Genomic DNA, 23,696 nt, shown 5'->3' with positions numbered 1-23,696 from the left:
GGAATGTTACATTCCTGCTATCAAGCATCCTTGTTAGTGAGAATTAGGTTTAGAAGAAATTTAACTTTATTTACTTTTCCTTCTACCTCCGCCTCCTTCGGTTTTTTATGGAGGGGAGGTGACATTAGGGCTATCATAAGGTAACTTCTTTGTTGTAATCTCAAGGACATTTGCAAACCAAGGGAGACTCCTGTCTTGCAGGATTGTGATCTCTGCAAGTTAACTATTTATCGTTTTATGGCAGTCAGGGGTGCCTGAGGAATGCTACACCTATGGAGGGGAGCGGATGGAAGGGGGGGGTGCAAGGCGCCAGCTCTTGCTTTGTCCTCAGCCAGCCTCCTGCTCCCTCATCATTCCCCCCTGAACAATTTTGACCCTTAAATCTTTAAGGTGGTTGAAGGTGGAAGGTCTCATCTTCTGTAACTTCTTCGTGCTGAATAGGGGCGTAGAGCTGTCCCTACCCGCTCGGGTCAATATTGATCAGGGTAGGAACGTATAAGGGAGTTACGAAAGGTGGAGGCAGCTGAATCCAGCGCTGACAGTGAAGAGACGTCCTCGCGCACGACAAGGATCGTCTGTCGTGGTGTAGTCATTGTAGCAATGGAGTCTCGGCACCAAGTAGAGAAACATGGAACAAAGCAACATATTAAGATTAATAAGGCGATAAGAATAAGAAGCCCGAAAAGAAAATTCGGCCATAGTCCTCCTTCAAATTAGGAACTTAACCATTTACTGAGAGAGAGAGAGGGATCTTGTAGGGCCTTAATCTGGGTGTTCATATCCTTTATTATTCCTGTGACATTTTTGCGATAGTCTGGGATGTACACGCAACATTCTGTCTTGATATTGCATGTGTGCCACCCTGGGCTGCTGTCAGGACTTCTAAGGCCATCCTATTTTGTAGGACTGCCTTGCGTATTTGTGACACTTCGGTATTAAGTAGGGAGATGCTATTCAGTGAGTCATTGAGTGCCTTTGTAGTATATTTATTAAGGGCTTCTACATGCCACATGACATCCTCTAGTCCCGCAGATGGAACAAAAATGGATGCTAAGTGATCATACCACTTAAAAACAGATCGTGTCCATCTTTGTTTCAAGTTGGGGAGATTAGCTGGGGTTGTAATGGTTTTAGTAATGCGCCCATGAATCCAGGCAAATCCTAAAGTACAGCGACCTATCCACCCTGGAGGAAGCCAAGGCCACAGGTTGGTTCCACATATCCAGTAGGTTCCGTTTGGAGCTGGTCATCTAATGCCAGGTCACCTTACCCAATCAGTAGCAAAACATTCAGTAGCCTGGAGTACTATTACTTGGGAACACATTTCTAAAGACAGCCATCTTAGATGTCGTGTGTTATTTGCCCAAGTATCATACATATGATTTATTTGTTCCCAGCATAAAACTGTCTTTTGAGTGAGCTGTCCAATGGGTGTGGGTATGAAAGACAAATATGTATCCTAGATTTGATATACACCATCCTTAGTATAGCCATATGGAGGGTCTTGTAATTTAGACCCATATTTGATTGGGGAGTTATGGCTTGACAGCAATCCTCTTTCTTTCCAAATAGCTCCATGGGCATGTGGTACCAAGAAAGCATATTTGGAGTCAGTATAAATGTTTATTCTTAGGCTTTGGCAATTGCAAAGTGCTAGTGAGCACTATGGCACACCTAGCTTTTCTTATTTTTTCTATGAAAACTACTGTCATCAGAAAATCAACTGTCATTCATATTTTTAACAGGGGCATCTTAAATCTGGCCTGATAGAGTAAGCAAGATCAATAACCTTTTTTGCTCTATAGAGAAAGAAGTACAGTGGTCAGGTTCAGGCATACAGGTAACTAGGTTTAAAGTTTGACAAGTTTTAAGTATTATTTCTGGCATATCTGTTAGTGTAGCCCAGTATTTAATAAGTCGGCCTCCATCATTCATTGGTGGCCTTTGGCTTCTAAGACAAATCTGGACCTGATGTGACATCATTACAGTCAAGGACTGTCCCATAGTGAGCTTTGAGGCTCTTTTATGAGGGAAGCTGTTCTAGGTTTTGCTAAAGCATCTATTTGCAATTGCACCTCAACAGAGGTGGCCTCTAGGATAAATATGACAAAGGGGTGAAACCAATAAGAAGACCTTTGAGTGGTCCAGCCTTAACAATATCCTGATTACAGAGGATCACTGGCAAGTGAGAAAACTTGTCAAGAGATAAGGGGAGTCCCCCATGGATCATTCAATCCAATCATAAAGAATGTGGGGTTATCCATTGTCTCCACAAGTCCATAGTTAATCCTATGGAGTGCAATATGCTGGCTTTTAGGCAATTTCATTATCCCAGCTGTTTAATCATGTGCTGTGGGGTCTGCTAATATCCCCACAAAATAATAAGATCGACTAAAGAAGCTATAGTGCAACTTCTCTGAAGTTTACCTCAAATTGTTTAGCTTAGGTAAACAAACATTTAAAGACAATCAAATCTAGAATTTAACATCCATGAAGGTGTGTTACCGAAACATAATTTTTCTCTCTAAAGTAACCCTCATTTCCAGAGATAGCCAAATCAGGACTAATTCACTTGTGAAACAAGTCCAGTTTTAACAAACTTGGCCCATTATTTACATAAGCTCAGCAAGAACAGTGACTGTGATCAATAGATCTTTTAGAATCTGCTTTGCTGGAACTTTGTATAAGGAATCTCTAGGTTGAACTTTTAGTAGCCTCTCCGGGCCAGAAGCCAAGCCCTGTACTGGCCATCAGGCATGCCTGCAATACCTTTGGGTGAATTCCTCTTCCCAAGACTGCACCTACCAAGGAGTGACATTCTTTACTCACCTGGTGAGGCTGCTGGGAACTCTGTAAGCAAGGTATCAGGCCAACAGTCCCAAGGGGCTTTATGGCTCCAGGTTTCATAAAGTCAACCTTAGTTCCTTTAAACTGTCTGGTCATATCTGAGTCTTTTCAAATATGACATCCCAGTCAAAGCCTTGGTAAAATAACCCGTGTTTCCAATTCTTTCCTATTACAAGGAGAACAGATTCTTATTGGACTTATGCAAATGACTGATTGCCATGGAAGAATGAATACTTACTGAGACCTTTTAGTTTCAGAGGGTTCAGATAGAGAGAAAATTTGAATGCTTTGATTTGTTTGCAAATCAATACTTTTACATCTCTGTAAGTTACAGATAACTTAAGGAAAAAGTATCCCTAGTCTGGAAGAGCAAACATTAGAGAGAACCAGCAATGTTTAAAGTAAGACAAAACATTAAGAGACACAACACTATAATCTTTTAGTTCATTTAGTCCCATGTTACTAATTCTGGTGAATGCAGCTTTAGTCAGTTTTGGAAATTCTTACCCATTTCAGTTTTAGGATTTTCAAGCATATCAAATATCTGTATTTGTCCTGAAAGTCCTTTATAGGAATATCCTTGAAGATAAAACTCATTTTACCAGAGAATTAAAACAATTATAAATGACAAAAACTCAGAATGGATATGGTGAGAGCTAAAGAGACATGGGAGTTTACAATTTAGCTGCAAGGAAATCAGGTTATTTCTGTGACACATAACATTTCCATAATTACAGTATCAAGCAATGATCTCTCAATACGTTAAAACTTTAGGAAGTGTGCAGAATCTCTAGAATAGTTATAGCATTTTCCCAAATGTAACCCAAGGTTTATCATTGGTTCAGTAGTACTTCATGAGCAACTTCACATACCAAGGAAAAGCCTGAGTTAAAGAGATTTACAATTTAAATCCTGTCAACATTTGCTAAAATTTTAGAAAGTTTTAAAGCACATGCCTAAATATAATTAGGGATGTTAAACACCTGATAAAACAAAACATAGAAACTGGTTTTTCTGGGCAGGCAAAGAGAAAACCATTTACATTTTCTTAACAGCAGATCAATTGATCTAAGAAAACATTGTCCTTTTGAACAGAGAATTTCAGTCTTGTACCAATGTACCTTTAAAACCCATTCATTTCAATCTTAATCCATTCTTGACCATAGCTAAAATTCCTTTTCTGAAGATTTCCCTTCACAAACCTTCTACAACTTTCCTTTGCATTCAGGTTTTGTCCCAAGCCATTTCCTTCTAAACAACCATCTCATTTAGGACAAAATTACCTTCCTTTACCTTCAACAAAATGTATTCCCATTCCTTAAATCTTTCTTACATATCTCCTACTTTCCTACATACAGAGTTTCCCTTTATTTCCATCAGTCTTAGTTACACTAAGCAGAACTTTGTATTCTTAGAAACACCTTTAATTATTAACCAATTGTGAACTGTTACAACAGAATTCTTCAGGTGGCAATTTATGAATCAGTTAAGTGGCAAACAAGTTTACCAACAGATTTAAATACTCTTAGTTTCTTTGCAGTAAGAAGTCAAAAGCACAAACCTATATCCAGAAATTTATGACTTAGCATTTTATCCTGTTTGGGTAAGACCTAGATGTCCACAATTTAATTCCATTTGTCATCCAAGCAAAACTTTAAAACTTTCAGGTTACCAAAGACTTTGAAAGTTACTTCAGCAATTACCCATTAGAAATTTGAGACAGACAATTAACCATCAGTTTAGTCATTTCTTTGCTAACAAATTTTAACAAGTAACACAAGCTTATCTGACCTTCAGTAAACTTTGATAGAATAAAAGTTTCACATTTACTGCTGTAACTTCAAAGACAGGTCTTATCTTAATTAAACCAACAAACTTAACTTAGTTCCAATAGTGATTTATGTTCCACCTGGGCCCACTCCACTTTGAATGTTTACCTGAGACATGCGTGGGAAGATCTGGAGTGGGGAGTGTTAGGTCCAGGGGTGCTCTTCTTGCTCCTTGACAGTGGAGAGAGAAGGAGCTGTGGTGCATGATCTAGAGGCCAGTCATGCAGGCTGCACACACGTTGGTACAGAAACACGTAAGGGGGGAACAGAAGAAACAAAGTGCTGCCAGGAGGCAGAGAAAGGATTCCCAGTTTTAGAGCTCATAAGCCCCAACAGAGGAGCAGACGCCATGCTTTCCCACCAGCAAGGGGGAAGGGGTTAGGCAGTCCAAGTCAGGCCAGAGAACACAGGGAAACTTCCCCAAAACAAAGAGAGTTTCAGCAGCTGCTTGGGAATATTCCTTATGGTCTCTGTCTCGAGTTAGACCAACCCCAGTTGGCTCCAGTTATAGCCATTAACACGGGAAGTGAGTGAGGGAGAAGCCCCCACATCTATTAGGAGTAACAGAGAGAAATAAAGCCAGAATCCCCTTTGGTAGGGATGGCCCAGCAACCTGGGTTTACTAGAAGAAGGCTTACTTACGTACTAGCTGACTCATTTGGGCAAACACATTCCACAAAAGCCCCTTAGTCTGGGGTCCTGGTGTAGAGCAATGAAGGCGTAGGTATGAGCGGTGAAGGTATCCTAGGTCCATTTGCCCTGTTTCCTGCAGAGATCTAACTGATAGATCCCACTGAGGCCATGCAGTGTTACAGGAGCTCAGTCCTTTCCTAAGTTTTGCAATCCAAATTATTTCCAGTGGGTTAAAAGGCACCCCAAGGTAGAGTCCTTGGGAACTGAAGAAGCCTACTGAGGCCATGCTTCCAGAAAAGTAATGAAGGTCCATTACCAAATCCCCCCTGACTCCTGGGTAGCGTCCCACGCAGGATATGTCAGAGGTTCCTGTGTGTCAAAAGCGACCAGAGGCGTCCCTCAAGATATCGCTATTGATCACCGTCATGCCTTAAAAGGCCCTGGAGGGGTGCCGGCATCCCTCCACTTCCCCATCGCATCCTAGGCTGCTGATGGGTGCCTGGTGAATGGACTAAAATGCTTGTGCCATGCTATCCTGAAGACTGCATACTGTTTTGCCATATTAACCCATGGAAATACTAGAAAAGTTTGGCAAGGGGAAATTACTCAATTTCATAGCTTTAGGCGGTTTGCAGAAGACACTGACGAGAAACAGTAAAGATTGAAATCCATCATGGTCTATGCGACATTCCAACACATGTGGTCCTTACAGCCAACTTCCCTAGGAAACGGTACCCGGTTGCGTTTTAATTCAATCGGGTACTAGTTTCGGCCGGCTCCCAGTGGAGGTCTCGCGGCCAGAAGTGGCTAGACCGGGCATGTGGAGGGGATCACATTAGATCAATCAGGAGGAAACCTCACACGGGAGTCTTAAGATTGGCAGCCGTCCTGGGGACTTAGGTGGCTGTCCCGTGCCCAAGAGAGACAACTTTATACAAGAACAGGAATAAAGAGAGGCCATCAAGTTTCTGGGTCTTATTGCCATTCTGGCCAGGGTACTAGCTTACAGCCAAAAGGCAGACGCTCTCCTCCCCATAGAGTAGCCATGGGCTAGAGGATTACAGCCTGAGCAATTGACATGCAAGTGTTCCAATAAGACCATACTCCTTGAAAAAGGCCCTGGAATCAGAGTAAATGGAGAGAAAGTACTCACCAATTTTGCACCGAAGCTCAGAGTCCAAATGTAAAGACTCACAGCCCCACGTTCGGGCGCCATATGATGAAGTTCTAGAACCTAGGTGAGGTTTGGTGGGCTGAGGTCCGGAGCCGATGACCAAGAAAGAATTCTTGAGACATCTTTGGTGCAAAATGGTGGTTTATTAAAGCACGGGGACAGGGCCCGTGGGCAGGCAGAGATGCGGCCGCCCCGGGTTGTTAGGAGTGGTTGGTTATATACGCAGGAGTTGGGTAGGTGAGGACGAAGGGGTATTCAGAAGGGCTATTGGGGCAAAGAATACTATCAGGATATTGAAGGCTTAGTTACTATTGATGAAGTTCCAGAACCTAAGTCAGGTTCGGTGGGGTGAGGTTCGGAGCTGACGACTAAAGAAATAATTCTTAAGACATCTTTGGTGCAAAATGGTGGTTTATTAAAGCACGGGGACAGGACCCGTGGGCAGGAAGAGCTGCTGCCCCGGGTTGTGAGGAGTGGCTGGTTATATACACAGGAGTTGGGTAGGTGAGGACAAAGGGTTGTTCAGAAGGGCTATTGGGATAAAGAAGACTGTCAGGATATGGAAGACCTGGTTACTATCAAGCCAAGGCCACTTTCCCTCTAATGAGGCACTAACATAAAGACAATTGGGAGTCTCCTGGTGGAATGTTACATTCCTGCTATCAAACGTCCTTGTTAGTGAGATTTAGGTCTTAAAACAAATTTAACTTTATTTACTTTTCCTTCTACCTCCGTCTCCTTTGGTTTTTTATGGAGGGGAGGGTGACGTTAGGGCTTGAGGAACTGAGTTATGTATCTTTGAAAATTGGGCTATTGATAAGGCAACTTCTTTGTTGTAAATCTCAAGGACATTTGTAAACCAAGAGAGACTCCTGCCTTGCAGGACTGTGATCTCTGCAAGATAACCATTTGCTCTTCTTGTAGGGCAGTCAGGGGTGCCTGTGAAATGTCACACATATTACCAAGGGGAGTGGGAGAGAGGGGGTGCAAGGTGCCAGCCCCTGCTCTGTTCTCAGCCAGCCTCCTGCTCCCTCATCACTATCAACTAAAGACAATTGAGAGTCTCCTGGTGGAATGTTACATTCCTGCCATCAAGCATCCTTGTTAATGAGATTTAGGTTTAGAAGAAATTTAACTTTATTTACTTTTCCTTCTACCTCCACCTCCTTCGGTTTTTATGGAGGGGAGGGTGACATTAGGCTTGAGAAACTGAGTTCTGTGTCTTTGGAATTTGGGCTATTGATAAGGTAACTTCTTTGTTTGTAAATCTCAAGGACATTTGCAAACCAAGGGAGACTCCTGTCTTGCAGGATTGTGATCTTAGCAAGTTAACTATTTATCATTTTATGGCAGTCAGGGGTGCCTGAGGAATGCTACACCTATGGAGGGGAGCGGATGGAAGGGGGGGGTGCAAGGCGCCAGCTCTTGCTTTGTCCTCAGCCAGCCTCCTGCTCCCTCATCAGCTCCATCACCCCATGTGGGCAATTCAATACATTAATGTACTGCGCTTCTGAGGAATAAATAAAATAATCTTTGTAAAATATTCAAAACAGATACTCTGAGAAGCTTAATCCCTCTTTTCTTTCACTTCTTTTTTGAAAGAGTTCATTGTTCTCAGACTCCATATTTCATTCAGGGGGTCTTCTGACCTTTTTTCTGCAGCTGTTGTAGGAGACAGGAGAGGCCTTGTGAGACGTAGGCCCTCAGATTCATTCTCCTGGAACCCACGCCAGTCAAGAATCATGATGGGCAGGGTATGGGACACAAAGATTCTCAGTTTGCCCATGAGAAGGTTCTGACACTGCTGGGTTAGGAATGCATTTTGCATCCATAACATCTCTGCCTTTGATAGCAACACCTGATTCTAAGAAGGAGAAACAGAGAATGAAGATGTTGTCATGATCTAAGGGAACCAGAGGTAAACTGTGCATGGTAACTATGTGGTCAGATCTCCAATAAACACAAGTATCAAGTTTTTCTGAAGTAAAGAACTTTCCTCTGCATTTGAAAGTGACTCTAAGGATATGGGGAAGGAGGCTTTGTAATTTCACACATTGCTTGTGTGTATCACTATATTGATGGTGATAGTAATTTGTGAAAGACCTTCACCATCTTGACAAATAAAAGGAGCATATATTATCCTTTTTAATCATCTGATCTGTATTCAGGATATTTATTTTCCTTGCAGAATCCTGGAGAAAAATTCTTACAGGTGTTAACACCATGTTAGAGGTGCCTGAAGTACTTAGGACATGTTCCAATGGCATAGTGCTCCTTTTGTCCTAGTGATGAGGGAGCAGGAGGCTGGCTGAGGACAAAGCAAGAGCTGGCGCCTTGCCCCCCCCCCTTTCCAACCGCTCCCCTCTATAGGTGTAGCATTCCTCAGGCACCCCTGACTGCCATAAAATGATAAATAGTTAACTTGCTAAGATCACAATTCTACAAGACAGGAATCTCCCTTGGTTTGCAAATATCCTTGAGATTTACAAACAAAGAAGTTACCTTATCAATAGCCCAAATTCCAAAGACACAGAACTCAGTTTCTCAAGCCTAATGTCATCCTCCCCTCCATAAAAACGGAAGGAGGCGGAGGTAGAAGGAAAAGCAAATAAAGTTAAATTTCTTCTAAACCTAAATCACATTAACAAGGATGTTTGATAGCAGGAATGTAACATTCCACCAGGAGACTCTCAATTGTCTTTACTTGATAGTAACTAAGCCTTCAATATCCTGATAGTATTCTTTGCCCCAATAGCCCTTCTGAATAACCCTTTGTCCTCACCTACCCAACTCCTGCATATATAACCAACCACCCCTCACAACCCGGGGCGGCCGCATCTCTGCCTGCCCACGGGCCCTGTCCCCGTGCTTTAATAAACCACCATTTTGCACCAAAGATGTCTCAAGAATTCTTTCTTGGTCATCGGCTCCGGACCTCAGCCCACCAAACCTCACCTAGGTTCTAGAACTTCATCACTAGTATTGACCCTGAATGTGGAGTGAGGTGTTGCTTCTACCTCTGTGGCACGGGATTTATACCTTGGTGTCTTCTATAACTAAGACAACTGCCATTTAAATAGGGATATAATAATCATGGATTCCTTCAATATGGCCATAGGATGGTAATAAAAGCATGGAATTTTTATGTTACAAATGTCGTTCTACCTCCAAAAACTGTAATGACCATGAATAAAATTGGAAAGTAATAATAAATACTTATGTAGTCTCTATATGCCTTTACTGTCTTCATTTTGAATCATTTAGGTACTAGAAATCTCTCTCTACTGTGCATTACCAGACAAATGGGTTTTCCTTCGTACATTTCACTATGTCTTTTCCAGGGTCCCTAACAGCCTAATTTAGGGGGATAATTTAGTGGGATTTCCTTGTATTGTCCTGCAAACTGCTTACATTTGTACAATAATTGTCAACCTCATATGGGCTGACCATGTGAACAGAATCTAAGATGTTTTCCTGCCAACCTCAGGAAATACAACAGAGAGAGAGACTCAGGCTGGGCACCCAGCTGTGCAGCCTCTGTGGTTGCCCATATTGAGAAGGATGTGGGTGGGTCAGAACTCAAGATGGTTCTTGTGCAGCTTCTCTGGGCAACTCTGATGCTGTGGGTCCTAATCCAGCTGCCAAAGAAGTACATGGCCTCATCTTGTTTCCTTAGGAAATTCATTTTCAAGGTTGAAGCGGAAGTTTGTTGTTCTTTCCGCTTAAGTGACCCTAGGTAAGATGTGTTGAGACAAATGTGAGATATCCTCTCCCTGATCTTGCTTCAGTCAGTACCAATAGATGACTTCTTTGTTAATGTCCTCAGTGGTAACCTTGCAAGATATACGGGCACACTCATCTCTTGCTCTGGAGATTGATATTGTGTGTTGCTCAAACTTTAGCTGCCCAAAGCCAACTACAAGCAAAGATAAATTCCCAAGAAAAAATTATATGGAAAAAAAGCAACAATAAATATTTTCCTGAGTTTCTTCTGTAGACTGAAGTTCCTGGGGGACAATTCATAGGCCTGGGAGACAAGAAAATGAATGCTTTCAGCTGTGGCATCTAGTTGGCTGGGCTGGCTCCCCTGTGATAGGGTAAGAAGTGAGGTTCCTGTTACAGAACTCCTCAGGTCAGAGGCTGAAGGGTGGGGCTGCTTCAAGTTTCTCAGAAGAAGTGGTGGCTTATATATTTCTGTGGGTTGTTCCTGATCTGTCCCAGATGTGAGCAGGTCTGAGGCATCCTGTGTCCCCATGTAAGTGGGCTCCCAATCTGGAAAGAAATTCCTGGTAAATGGATCTTTTTGGGGTGTGGCAGGATTATTCTCACACCCACTCAACCATTCCCTGCAATCTCATACTGCAGAACCTTGCTCAGAAGCATGAGGACAGGCATTTTATATAGAAAAGTCAATTGATGGTTTATTGGCATTTTATTTATTCTCTGAAGACAGCTAATCTCTGCATTTGTGTTGTAACACATTGGAAAGATTTGTGTCACTCAATGTTCAATATTAATCTGCCTCTGCTGTTGGGGACAATGTAGGGTTCCTTGTATTGTCCTGCAGTGAAGAAGGGGTTTAGTTCCATAATCAAGAGACACCAATTGATCTGGTTCACTGCCTCTCTCTGCCACCTCACCTTATACCAGCTGTGTGAGGAGTCACTGACCCCTTAGTACTTCAGTGACCTCAGGAGTCAGACGTTCTTGCTGATACTGCAACAGAACATTTCCCTGATCTGTGTTACACGAGTTACATGTGCTGAAATGTGAGAACATGGAGAGAGAACTCGGACACACTCACCTATACCCAATCCCCCTACACCCTTCCTCCACACACATGCAGGTAGGCTTTTCTGCTCTTGGCAGGTTCTCTCTCCTCTTTCACAGGGACAATTAACAGTGGCCCAATATGGTGGCCTTTTGAACAATCTCAATGAATTCTGAGCTCTGTTGTGATGACTTCATGCTGGCCCAATCTCCCCACACCTCCCAGCCAAAGGAAATTATTCCAATTCCAATCCACTGGACCTCTAGTGTACATGTAAGGAATTGCAGTCATTAAACTTTTTGGTGAATTCCAGTTCAGAAGGCATGAACTTAATAGCTTTGGCTCAACATTAAGCCTAAATTCATTAAGCTTTAATTTTTTAGTTTTAAAATGGGCCAATAATAATCAAATTACAGAACGATTTTTTTTTTACATGCAATAATAATGGCACACAGTGATTCCCTGTCCTAGTGTGAACTTTACCCACGTATTGAGTCTCTGGATGCTGAGATGATGGACAATGGTACAGCCTGAGTGCAGTCAGCCCCCACAGAAGAATTTCATTCCAAAAACACTTTGAAAGCAGAGATCCTGAGGTCAACTGGAAATTTGTGCAAGTATAATACAAGATGTCTTCCTGGAAAGCTCCAAAAGTGTTTCAGACCAGGGAAGACTAAGGCTGGGGAGCTAGCGGTGGGCTGATTGTGGTTGCTGCTGTAGGGAAGGATTTGGATGCTACAGACCCAAGAAGATATTCTGTTGGTTGTCTTCACAGTTCTAGGGTAGGTGAGTATCATTGGCACAGTAGTAAATGAAAACATCCTCTTTTTCTATGAAATTTATGGCAGAGATTGAAGTAAAAATGTGAGAATCATTTCACCTCAACTTTGCTCTATCCACCTACATGAATTTGAGTTGGGATTTTATTAACATTTCAAAAATCCGGTCCTCCAAAGCCCGATTGTGTTTTGCCCCTACCAGTGAATGAATACCTTTTCAAAAATCATTCTGGATTTCTTGCAATATATGTCAATATATTTCTTTACTTAATTTTTTTTTCTTTACCTTTGTGAAATGTGTATTTGGAAATGTTCCCTCTTTGATGGAACTGTAAATAAAAGAAGAGCATTTCCAATGAACTTCCTGTTGAAATATTTTATTTATTTATTTGAGGGAGAGACACAGACAGAGAGAGTACGAGAAGGGCGAAAGGAAGAAGCATATTCCCTGCTGATTAGGGAACCCAACTATAGGGCTCAATCTAGGACCCTGGGATCATGACCTGAGACGAAGGATGACACTTAACCATCTAAGCCACCCAGGCTCCCCAAACTTCTAATAATTATAAGAAACATTACAGAATTTCTTTGCCTTCTCATCCAGATGGAAATGGTCCAGGAGTATGACTCAGGAGCCCAGAAGAAGAAGAAAGTGAATACTTTCTTCTTGGCAGATGATACCCCATCTGCCAGGCTGTGTCCTACAGAAGCAGGCAGGATAGTGGGTGCCTGGTGGCTGGATGCCTCCTGCCTTAGTGTCAGGAGGGCATGGCCTGAAATGGGGAGGATGAAAAAAGTGGTTGATAAGGTCGATTGCTGGCCCTTTAGTGCTCACTGCAGACTTGGAGGGAATGAGGGCACTGTGTTTTGTAGGCTTCTTGCTGCTGTGTTCATCTCAAAATAAGACTGGTGGTATCTGGAGAACTGTTGACATAAATGTGAAGGGACTATGAAAGAATCTTGATTTCTGTGGAAATGAGAATTGTTTCTACTTGCAAGGAGCTATTTAATGAAAATACTTTCTCAATATAATATTTTAAAATATTGCATGTGTAATAAATACTAACGTTCAGAAGAGGAAATATTTAGGGCACCTGGCTGGCTGAGTTGGTAAGTGTCTGACTCTTGATTTTGACTCAGATCTCAGAGTCTTAAGATTGAGCTACACATTGGGCTTGTGCTGAGTGTGGAGCATGCTTAAGATTCTCTCTCCCTCTGCGTCTCCCCAGCTCTCTAAAAAATGAGCTAATACTTAGGGAGTATTTTTTATTCTTGAAGTTTCATTCTAGATGTCCTTAACCTTGTCCATCCTCATAACAATTACATGATATGGATGCTTGTAAGTTTTCATTCCATGGAACAGGACAGCGAGGGTCAGAGGAGTGACAATTGAATCAAGGAAATTCACTAAGCTGCTATGTAGGACATGTGTTTAAATATCATCCTTGATGAAATAGAATAAAAGACAAAGATGAAGATTAAAAAATTCCCTTGAGCATCTCACCAGGAGCAAAACCTCTCTCCATTATGGTCTCTGGACTTCTCGATTTCTTCTTTGAAGATACATGGACATAAATGTTGTTTTGTGGGCTACAAATTCCTTGATGAGTCACAGGTGCAATATACACAGGGTTTTGCAGTTTTCTTCTTTCAGTTCACGTCATATTCTGAGCAACTCACCACGTCACTGAAGCATTTCTTCATGTCACTTAGGAGTTGCCTTAATCTCTGCAAATTTCTTAATCTCTTTCTGCCTCAAAAATCCTCATCTGAAAATAGATGTGATAGCTATCCTATCACAGAACTTAGTGTACATTAAATAACTAAGAGCCTTTCAGCCTAATAACTGCTAGTCCGGGTTCTGAAATACAGTAAACTTTTGATAATAAGTACATATGTTTTCTACTACAATCATTCCACAAATTCAATATCCTCATACTGTCGACCATTATTATGTACACCAAATTTTCATGTGAAAAATCTTTGGTGACCCCTTTGAAGTACTATCCTTGAAAATCAGTCACATATTATTAGTACTTTATGTTTATGCATTTATTTTTCCATATTCCTGTTTTCCTCCATCTTTTCTTCAGCAAAGCTTTTTAGCTTGCCTTTTATGATTTCCATATGGTTTTCTCTAAATGTATGCATGTCTTAAAACTTGAAACAGTTCTGCCTAAAACTTGTGTATGGCTCTGTCACATACCATGTGGAATTGATGTGAACTCTGGCTTGAGTCCTGCCTCTAGAGAAAAGAGAAGATGAAGCCAGGATGGCTGAGTTTTCCTCCTGAGGCAGCTGTTCTATTTTCCCTCCTTTCCAATAAAGACCATTTCTCTAGTGATCCGTACTGGGTAGTTGAATGTTGTGGAGGTGGAGGACGGTAGACCAGAAGGTTAATGGCCTACAATTAAGAAGACCGACTCTTTCTATGTAGGAAGTTTCATCCTGGGAATGAAAAGGACTAGGAGACAGAAGGAAGGCACCCATGGTCACTCTGGAGAGAGGTCCCCTGGTCCACCATGGCTGCTAAGCATTTCCTTACAGTCCCTGTGTCTGTATTTGTGTTTATGGCTGTGTGTATCTATCTGTGTGTGTGCATGGATGAGTGTTTAAGTGCATTTGCATTGCTTTCTGTCCTGTGTGTTTGTGCATATGTGTGTCTCAGTGCATGTGTTGTATTAAGAGGTAGTAATTGTGTGAATATGTCTAATTGGGGGAGCCCACACTTTCTACCTGACTATAGCTTAAGGAAGGCTGAGAAACAGTATCTGACTTTTTTCTTTCCTATACTATGAACAAACTCTTTCTTTCACTCAGATTCATGGACATAGACAAGGGTTTCAGATGCTAGGAGCAAAGAAGGAAGATAAATGGTCATTTCAGAATCATTCATGGAAAAATGTGTTTCTCAAATTGAATTATTTCAAACATGGAAGTAAATGAAGGTAGAAGTTATCTTTTATTTATCTTTTTAAATACTTTCAAAAATAGAGATTTTATTTTCTTTATTTTTCATAACTTTAATAGCTTTCAATATTGAAGGCATTTTATACATAATAGGTGAACACATTGGCTCCATTATCTCATTTAATCTTCACAAAGCCTACTAAGTGGGTGATTTTATTTTTGGTTCCATTTTTCATATGAAAAATGGAGGCTTTGGTCACACCAGTAATTTTATCAAAGGTCTGACATGAGTAAGTGGCAGAGCAATAATTTGTACCAGAGGATCTATACCTAGAACCCACAATCTTAAATAAGATATTTTATTTCGGGCACCTGGGTGGCTCAGTGGGTTAAGGCCTCTGTCTTTGGCTCAGGTCATGATCCCAGAGTCCTGGGATCAAGCTGTGCACTGGGTGTGCGTGTGTGTCTGTGTGTCTGTGTGTCTGCTCAGCAGGGAGCCTGCTTCCTCCTCTCTCTCTGCCTGCCTCTCTGCATACTTGTGATCTCTGTCTGTCAAATAAATAAATAAATAAATAAAATCTTTTAAAATAAGGATGTTTTATTTCTTCCATATGTACTTTTAATATATAATATATCATATACCACTATGTAATAAAAATATGCATGTATATGTACATAAGTATGTATGTATTTTCAGAGGGGTCTATATATTTCTCTTAATGTACCAAAATGCATGCTTAGGATTCATTACAGGAAATACTCTCAATGTGCTTCCTCAGAAATTCTTCCTGGGATTCACTGATTCACAGACTGATTCAGCAAGTGTGTATGGAGGCTGCACTAGAGACAAGGCTTGCACAGACCCTGGGAAGGTCACAGACACAGAGAAAAAGGTCCTATTTGGGAGCACTTGTATTCCAGAAGCACTGGTCTTCATCTTCCTTCATTTGGCACCACACCTGGATTTCATTGTCATGTCTATGACCTCAGTCCTGTGCCCTCTCTCCATTTCAAGCCCCTTCACATGCCCCTGAACCATAGATATCCCCTGGAAATCTCAGGAAAAGAACTGATATGTCCTGACTCTAAGGCAGAAGCTCTCCACAGTAGGCAATCAGGTTAATGGGAAGTTGTAGCAGGAAGCCTGGCATCCTGAAGGTGCAGCTGGTGACTGTTTCTTTTCCCCTTGATTCTAGGACTGGGGTACCTGTCAGGGAGTACAGGGTGGGGGCTGAGGCAGAGACTGGGGCTAGGTTGTCCTGTGGAAATGATGAGAGTCCAGAACTGAAGAGAGGTTCCTGGGGCTGACTATCGGGCCCCTGGAATACTTTATACATTTCACGTGGCTTCATCTACTGTCTCAGTGCTGCCTATTTCTTGTTCTCATCATATGACCTCTAAGCATGTGTTGTAAGTGACCAAATACATCTGATACATCAGATACCCAACGGCTGATTCTTTTTTTTTTTTTTTTGGTACCAATATATCACTTTTTTTTGGTAGGTACAGCATTGAGTAATTATCCTTTTTTCTTCTGTGGATATAGATATAGATATTTCCGGTTGTATCATATTGGCTACTAATTGGAAAGAGAGAGAGTGAGACAGAGATATAGACACAGATATGGAGAAATAGACAGATATGGAGACAGACACTGACAGATACGCAGAAACAGGTATGTCCAGCATAGATAGAATTATTGCAAACGGGAGTGTAGGAAGACTTTTCTAAATTAATTGTCCCAATTATTTCATGGTAAGGAGTAGAGACAGATGTGAAATTTAAAAGAAGTACTGATGTTAATTCTGAGTCCTCCTCTAGGCTGAATGTTTAGTTCTTGGATTTCTCATCTCTTAATCTCAAAGCAGTTACTGGGAGGGAGCATCTTCTCCACAGAAGACAACTGGAGATGCTCCAGCTGATCTACTCTGACTCCACAGTCCGGGACCCATGGGGTCTATCAAACACTGACTTTTGTTGTTTCTGTTTTACTGTATTGCTCATGATGGTCATTTTTTCTCAAGGCTTTAAATTGTAAAATTTGGTTCCTAGATTCAAACAATAGTATTTTCATTGGTTCTTTGACAATACTTTTTTGTAAATTAGTTTATTTTTTTTAGAGTCAGAAAGCTTCACAGATAACCAACCCTGAACCCACCTCCACATGGCATTCACACCATGCCATGGGATGTAGAGTTACCACCCTGCAGCTTCTGTTCTTGTTGAAGCATCAATTCTTTCTGCCATGAAATATGAACATTTGTAGGATTCTCATGGTGATCACGAGATTTCCTCCAGAGACTGAACATCAAGCATATTATCTGGCAGCTAAATGGATAGAATTCCATTTTGTTCATTGCCAGCACCTTCAGAATGAGCTTTTCACAACTACTGAAAATCTCTGAACAGCTTACTTCTCTCTGAGATAATCATACCAATTCACAAAATAGTCTATAACTAGGAATGCAAGTCAATGGGAAATTATGTCAAACCAGACATTTAGGACAGGGTTAGTGACATCTATGGGGGGTACACTGTTATCCATCAGAGTCCCTTTTCTCTTTCCTCTGATACTGAGGCACTACACAGCTAAATGTGTATAAACTGCTTAATACAATGCCTACCTAGTACATAAGGAGTCTTCATAAAAAAAATAGCTATTATTAACATCTTATCTGGAACATTATGTTTCTTAAGTTTCATAAAGAGCTTGACTCTTTTTCTTTGAATGAACGAAGGAAAGAATCAAAGAAATCTATTGACCTATGGATTATAAATACTGATTCTATCACTACCAGAATAAAACTAGATTTTTGGTAACTGTTTGGTAACTTCAATATAAAAGTTAAAAAAAAAAAAAAAGGGGGAAGAACACAGTAGATAGCAATGATCAGTTTGTGATTAAACATTTAAATTTTAATTCATACATGACAGAAATATAGATGAAGGAAGGACAGAAAAGATACATCAGTTATAACCAATGTGAGAAGCTGGATTTTCGTTGATATGACATAAGTGGCAGGCATTTCTCTACTTTCTTTTTGTAAGAGTTAGGATTGGTTCACTAGTGTACACTTGTTTATTGTATTAAAGAACATCAAGAACACTGAATTGAATTCATCATAATACTGGTCCATAAAGCCCTGTAATTATTTATTGACACAGAGATAGAGATCTCTTTATTTTTTGCTACTTAGGTGGTGATGACTTACGTAATAACTCCACAAATACCTCAGGATCCCTCATTTAACTGAACAACAAGAGCATTAAAAATAATCTATACGTTCCTCTCTATTAAGCTGGTCAACTAGAAAAGCACAACGTTTAACGATAATTTCTCAGTACTTGTCCATTTCCTGTTTTCTTACTGAGGGAAAAGGGCATATCCTGCTCTGTTAAAGATGGGACTTTGGTGGCTTTGTGGAAGGTGAAATGAAAGGAACTAGATAAAATCTCCCAACTCTGCAATTTGTTTTACTTATTAGGGGACAAATATAACCCAGTTATTTGACTACTACTTGATTATTATTCTTTTGCTCCTCCACGTGGACAGTGGTCCCCTCCATACCTTGCCCTGGGAATTACAAGGTGGACCTTCAGGGACTGCACAGATGGTTTTATGCTTTTCCTTATCCTCTGGTTGCTATTTGGAAGCAGCCAGTGGGAGCATCAGCAAGAGACTGGGAAGTGGAAGACAGTGAGGTCTGAAAGTGAGGCCTCCCTGAAGGGGCCTGCATTGTCACGGGGACCAACATAAAGTGCCAACTCCTGCCATACCCAGAGGTTCATGCTCAGGAATAAGAGGTGCATGTGGGAGAACTCATTCCCTTTGATACCACTTAACCCACTGGAGGGATTTGTTTCTTTTTCCCAGGGCCCACTGGCTTGTAAATCTAGTGTCCAAGAAGAAATGCTTTTGTCAGGTGACCTGGGGATTGTTTTTTGAGCTTCAGTTTCCATTGGCCAACTTTCCATTTGAAAACAGAACAGAGATTCTCATGACTGTTTCCACAAAGGTTATTCATCTTGGGGCACAGATCAATGGGGGTGGGGTGGGGGTGGAACATTAATCCTGAGGAGGAAACGGGAAATTTCGCAGTATCCATCTTTTGTGCCCCTCAGCATCCATACTGTTAATTTGCCTAGGGGATAAATGATGCTCCCACAGCAGGAGACACACAGGGTCATACTTGAAAGCATATCTTCTTCTCCGTCTCCAGATGAAAACATGAGGTTGCTTTTCTAGCAACCTTCTATGAAAGCCTTTTAGGCAATAAAACTGGAAAACAATTTTGTTGGAAAAAACTATGGTTGTGTACAATTCTGCTTTAGAGGGTCTCATTCTCTCATCTGCAAGTAGACAAAAGAGATGTTTAAAAAAAAATCCCGAGGAAATGAAAATACAGTGTTAATAGAAAGACTCAGTATTGGTGTCACTGTCTATACCTGGTATCTGTTCTGCAGAGAGGAAAAGAAACACTCAGGCCATGAAGATACACTGAGCTCTCTGGGCATGAACCTTGTCTCTAACTTGGCACATGCAGTCAGTAGGAATCAGCAAAGAAAAAAGAGTTTGTTTTGTAAATGAAGCAAAGTTTGAAGGAGAAGGGCTGAAAAAGAGTGCTGAAGACAGAGGCTATTCTACACATTTCTAACCATCAGATGTCACATGGTATGCCTAAGTGCTCAATAACATGCAAGAATTTTAATATTAAATAGCATGTGAATTCTGTTTAACAGTAAATTTTAAAATAAAAATCAAAAGCCATACAGGTTTTTCTGAATCTATAAGGGTATGAGTGACATGGTAAAAACTCTCCTGTTCCCAATGTTTAGAAGTGGCATCTCCAGGTTGTGCTCTTTCCTCTACCCAAAACTGTGTTCCTGACCCCATTCTGGGGAGTGGAACATAAAGAACATCCAACACAAAACAGTCAACAAAGATCTCCACGTGTGCCCAGAAATTTTCAGAATTGTGATTCTTAGAAAATGACTCTGATGTAACAGACATGAATTTTTCCACAGTACTACTGTGTGTGATCAGTTGGTAATGGATAATAGAACTATGGAAACTATGATTTTATGGGGCACCTGGGTGCCTCAGTGTGTTTAAAGCCTCTGCCTTTAGCTCAGGTCATGAACCCAGGGTCCTGGGATCAGGCCCTGCATCGGGCTCTCAGCTCAGCAGGGCGCCTGCTTCCCTTCCTCTCTGCCTGCCTCTCTGCCTCCTTGTGATTTCTGTCAAATATTAACTAAATAGATAAATAATCTAAAAAGAAGAGAAACTATGATTTTATGAGATGTTCTTAGACATTATTCAGCATTAATTTCATAATTTAATGCTGCTTCTATTAGTCAAAATCATTGTGTCTCACCCACCTCAAAAATGAAACAAATGAGGGACGCCTGGGTGGCTCAGTTGGTTAAGCAGCTGCCTTCAGCTCGGGTCATGATCCCAGTGTGCTGGGATCGAGTTCCACATCGGGCTCCTTGCTCAGCGGGGAGCCTGCTTCTCCTTCTACCTCTGCCTGCCTGTGCTCGCTTTCTCGCTCTCCCTCTCTCTGACAAATAAATAAATAAAATCTTTTTTTAAAAAAAGAAATAAATGAGTTGAGCCCAAATCATCAGGATATTTCAAGCATCCATCTATGCAAAATCCCCACCCATGAGGTAATGTGAGCCCCTCTCTGATAGTCAAAATGCCAGTCTCAGTTCAGCAGACATCAATGGAGTCAACACTGTACTTGGTTGGGTACATTTTAATAAGATGTTTTCAGTGTTGCTAGAATCAGCCATTTAAACAACCATTTAATTAGCAACCATTTACTTAAGATAGGAGGTTTTGTTGGTCTCTGGATGGTTTGGCTTTACTGTGTGTGGCCCAAGTGTCCTTGGTGAAGCTTAAGTTATCCCCAGGACAATGGCAGCTAGAGGAAATGACTCCAAATATGACTGGCTTTTTGCTCCACATGGGGTGGTTTGCTCCACACACAGGGCCACTCTCTTTTTAGGTTGTAACTCAAAGACACTATGGACCCATGTTGAAAACTGAGATTTACATTGACCTGGGATGACTTCTCTGACAGTGTCTTCATATGTAGCTAATTTCTTTCTAACAAAACTCTAATACTCAGGTCTCATAGTCACTCCCCTATGGAGGCAGGCACTGAGAGGAAAGGGTTCAGTGGTATTAGGATATGGGAAGACAAATGAAGGACTATCCCCCAAACAGAGCAAAAGTAAGTTTCTGTCTCTCCCCCTCCTCCACCTCCTGCACATGGTGGAGGTCTTCATCTTGACCCAGGCTTCATTAGAGGAAAGGGGTGTCGGCGTTTTTCACAATCAGGCATGTGTTAAATATAAATCTCCTAGTGCAAAACTTCCGGGAGACATAGGAGGAGTTAATGAATCTGAGGGACTAATTATCTACAAATGTTTTGGGCTTTCCTTTCAGCAATCATTTTTACCAGTGCTATTAAGTTGTACATAAACTGTGAATCTTCAATTGAAAAGGCATTTATTTCAGCTTTGACTTCCTAAGAGAGCTTTTTATTTCCCCCACATATGGTAGCAGTTGTTTTCCTGTTTGGGACTGGAGGATCAGTAATATAGTTTTACTTTTCTTTTTTTCCCTTCAAGAAGTTGACAAATTTATAAGAATTTAGTAAACATAGTGATATCTTATTGGTATAATTTTACTTTATTACAGAGGATCAACCCATTACTGTGGTACTTAAACTACCTCCCTGTACAGATGACAAAAAAGAAGTCCAAGGAATACAGCCCCTAAATCCCATATGGAGTAGCATAAAAGGAGAATTGGAAGTGAGGGCCCCAGGTCTCATTCAGGGCTGTTGCATCAACCTGCCTGAGGATCATGTTCCCCCCACATCAGTTGAGTACCAGGTATGCCAGTGCATGAGGGTGTTGAGAAGTTAGTCCTACCAACTGTTTGCTGTGCTTTGCTCACAGAGTCTTTACTGCAAAGTAATAGGCAGTGGGCAGGACAGGAGTTTGAAAACTGGAGTCAAGAGTCAACTTCCTATTTCAGTTTTCAATTGTTTTATGGTAAATCACTCTCTGAAATGATTTGCACAATATTTTATTCCCACATTCTTCTTTGGAAATGGCCAGAATTGTCAATCGCCAGCCTGTCACAACTCCATTCAGTAGAAATAAAGATAAGTCACAATATGAGACTCATTTTCTAACGTTGCATTTAAAAAAGTTAAAGAAACAAATAAAATTCAGGATTATTTTATTTACTGTGAGATATCAAAACAGGATTTCCCCATTTCTAAATTGAGGGTAGTAGCATTCATCTCAAGGACAACTTCTTTACTTCAACATGTAATTAATATAAAAATTATTAAGAAGGTATTCCATGTTATTTTTTTTAATACTCTCCAGAACATGGCTTGTATGTTACACAAGCAGCCCATCTCAGGTTGAACTAGCTATGTTTCATGTGCTCAGGGGTCACATGTGGTTACTGGCTAGTGGCCACTGCATTGAGCAGCACAGATTCTGCTCCAAATGCTTCAGAAACACTGCACTGGACGACCTTCAGAGCAGTCCCTCCAGAAGGGACAGCTCCCTGGGTTTGAGCCCACCTGCTCGCCAGGGGCTCCTTAGCATCCAGGGTTCTGTGCAGTGCACTAATGGAGAGGGAAGGGGGCATTAGTGAGAGTCAGGGTGCTGAGAGCTGACCCCAGGACAACCCCAGAGACCCAGAATCAATGGAATGTGCCAGGTCTTCAGTGCCCTGGAAGACAGAGACCTTTTTGCTCAGGGACCTGGTCTTAGCACAGGACTGTGGTGCTCCCAGGCAGCGCAGTAGTACACGCCCTCATCGTTTTTCTCCACTTTCAGCAGTGACAGAGTGCAGCTGTAGCTATCCTTGCCCTTTTCGGCATTGACTTTGTTCGCATTCAGGACAAAATCCCGTTGCACAAGGGACCTGGACATGTCTAGGTGGAGGAGCCTCTTCGGTGCCGTACCCTCCTGTTGGCGGTACCAGTGGATGTAACTGACCCAGGTGTCCACTTTGCAATCCAGAGTACGTGAACTGCCCACGCGCGCCACCAATAAAGCAGTCTGACTCAGCTTGAGCCCTGCTCCACCGCCTGCCAGGAGAGAGGGAAACAGCTGTGAGATAGTGATGGCCAGGAACCTCAGGGTACCCCCTGTCCTCTGCAATGGGGAACAAGTCAGGACTTACCGGGAAACAGGAGAGCACACAGGATGGCAAGGGGACCCAGCATGGTTCTGTCTCCCATCTGATGGAAAGAAACCCTGGGTGACCTCCTGGCTGCACCTGCTGGGAAGAGACTGCCTGGGTGTGTTGCAGAAGGCAGTGAAGACCTGTACCTCTGTTTCCCAGAGGCACCTGCAGTTACTAGTAAGAAAGAGGCTGGGAGGAGAGAGGGAGGGGCCAGAGGGCTGGGACAGGTCTGACCACAAGGCAGGAGGGAACATCAATGGTTAGGCTGCTGAGAATCACTGAGGACTATTGGAGCAAGGAGGGCACCAGTGGTATAACAGCAATCCTTGATTGGACCTGAGCACCACACTAACTGGTTTCTGCTCATTGTTTGACCAAATCCTGAAAGTCACCCTTGACATGAATGTTACTACCCTCAATTTAAAAATGGGAAATCCTGCGTCACATTTTAAGTAACTCTTCCGAGGCTGCATGCCTACAGGGTATTAGGTGTGGATGTGAGTCAGGTGTGGCTGGAGACACATCTCAA

The 23,696-nt window shown here is 41.8% G+C and overlaps 1 protein-coding gene across 1 annotated transcript in view; it reads right to left on the bottom strand.

Annotated features, from left to right (window-relative positions):
* LOC101691899 overlaps positions 1 to 23,380 on the bottom strand; it is a 56,112-nt gene extending 32,732 nt beyond the window's left edge. The window contains exons 1-3 of the mRNA XM_045089638.1: positions 23,165 to 23,380; positions 22,758 to 23,069; positions 8,839 to 8,847 (exon numbers count right to left, since the gene is read on the bottom strand). Of these exons, the coding sequence (XP_044945573.1) occupies positions 8,839 to 8,847; positions 22,758 to 23,069; positions 23,165 to 23,222 (379 nt within the window). The 5' untranslated portion in view covers positions 23,223 to 23,380. The remainder of the gene's footprint in view (positions 1 to 8,838; positions 8,848 to 22,757; positions 23,070 to 23,164) is intronic.
* Positions 23,381 to 23,696: the final 316 nt, after the last annotated feature.

Source organism: Mustela putorius, unplaced genomic scaffold (assembly GCF_011764305.1).
Source record: "Mustela putorius furo isolate JIRA1106 unplaced genomic scaffold, ASM1176430v1.1 tig00003845_pilon_pilon_pilon, whole genome shotgun sequence".
NCBI classification, from domain to species: domain Eukaryota; kingdom Metazoa; phylum Chordata; class Mammalia; order Carnivora; family Mustelidae; genus Mustela; species Mustela putorius.
Note: the sequence above shows the minus strand (reverse complement) of the source record. Positions and strands in the feature narration are given on the sequence as shown.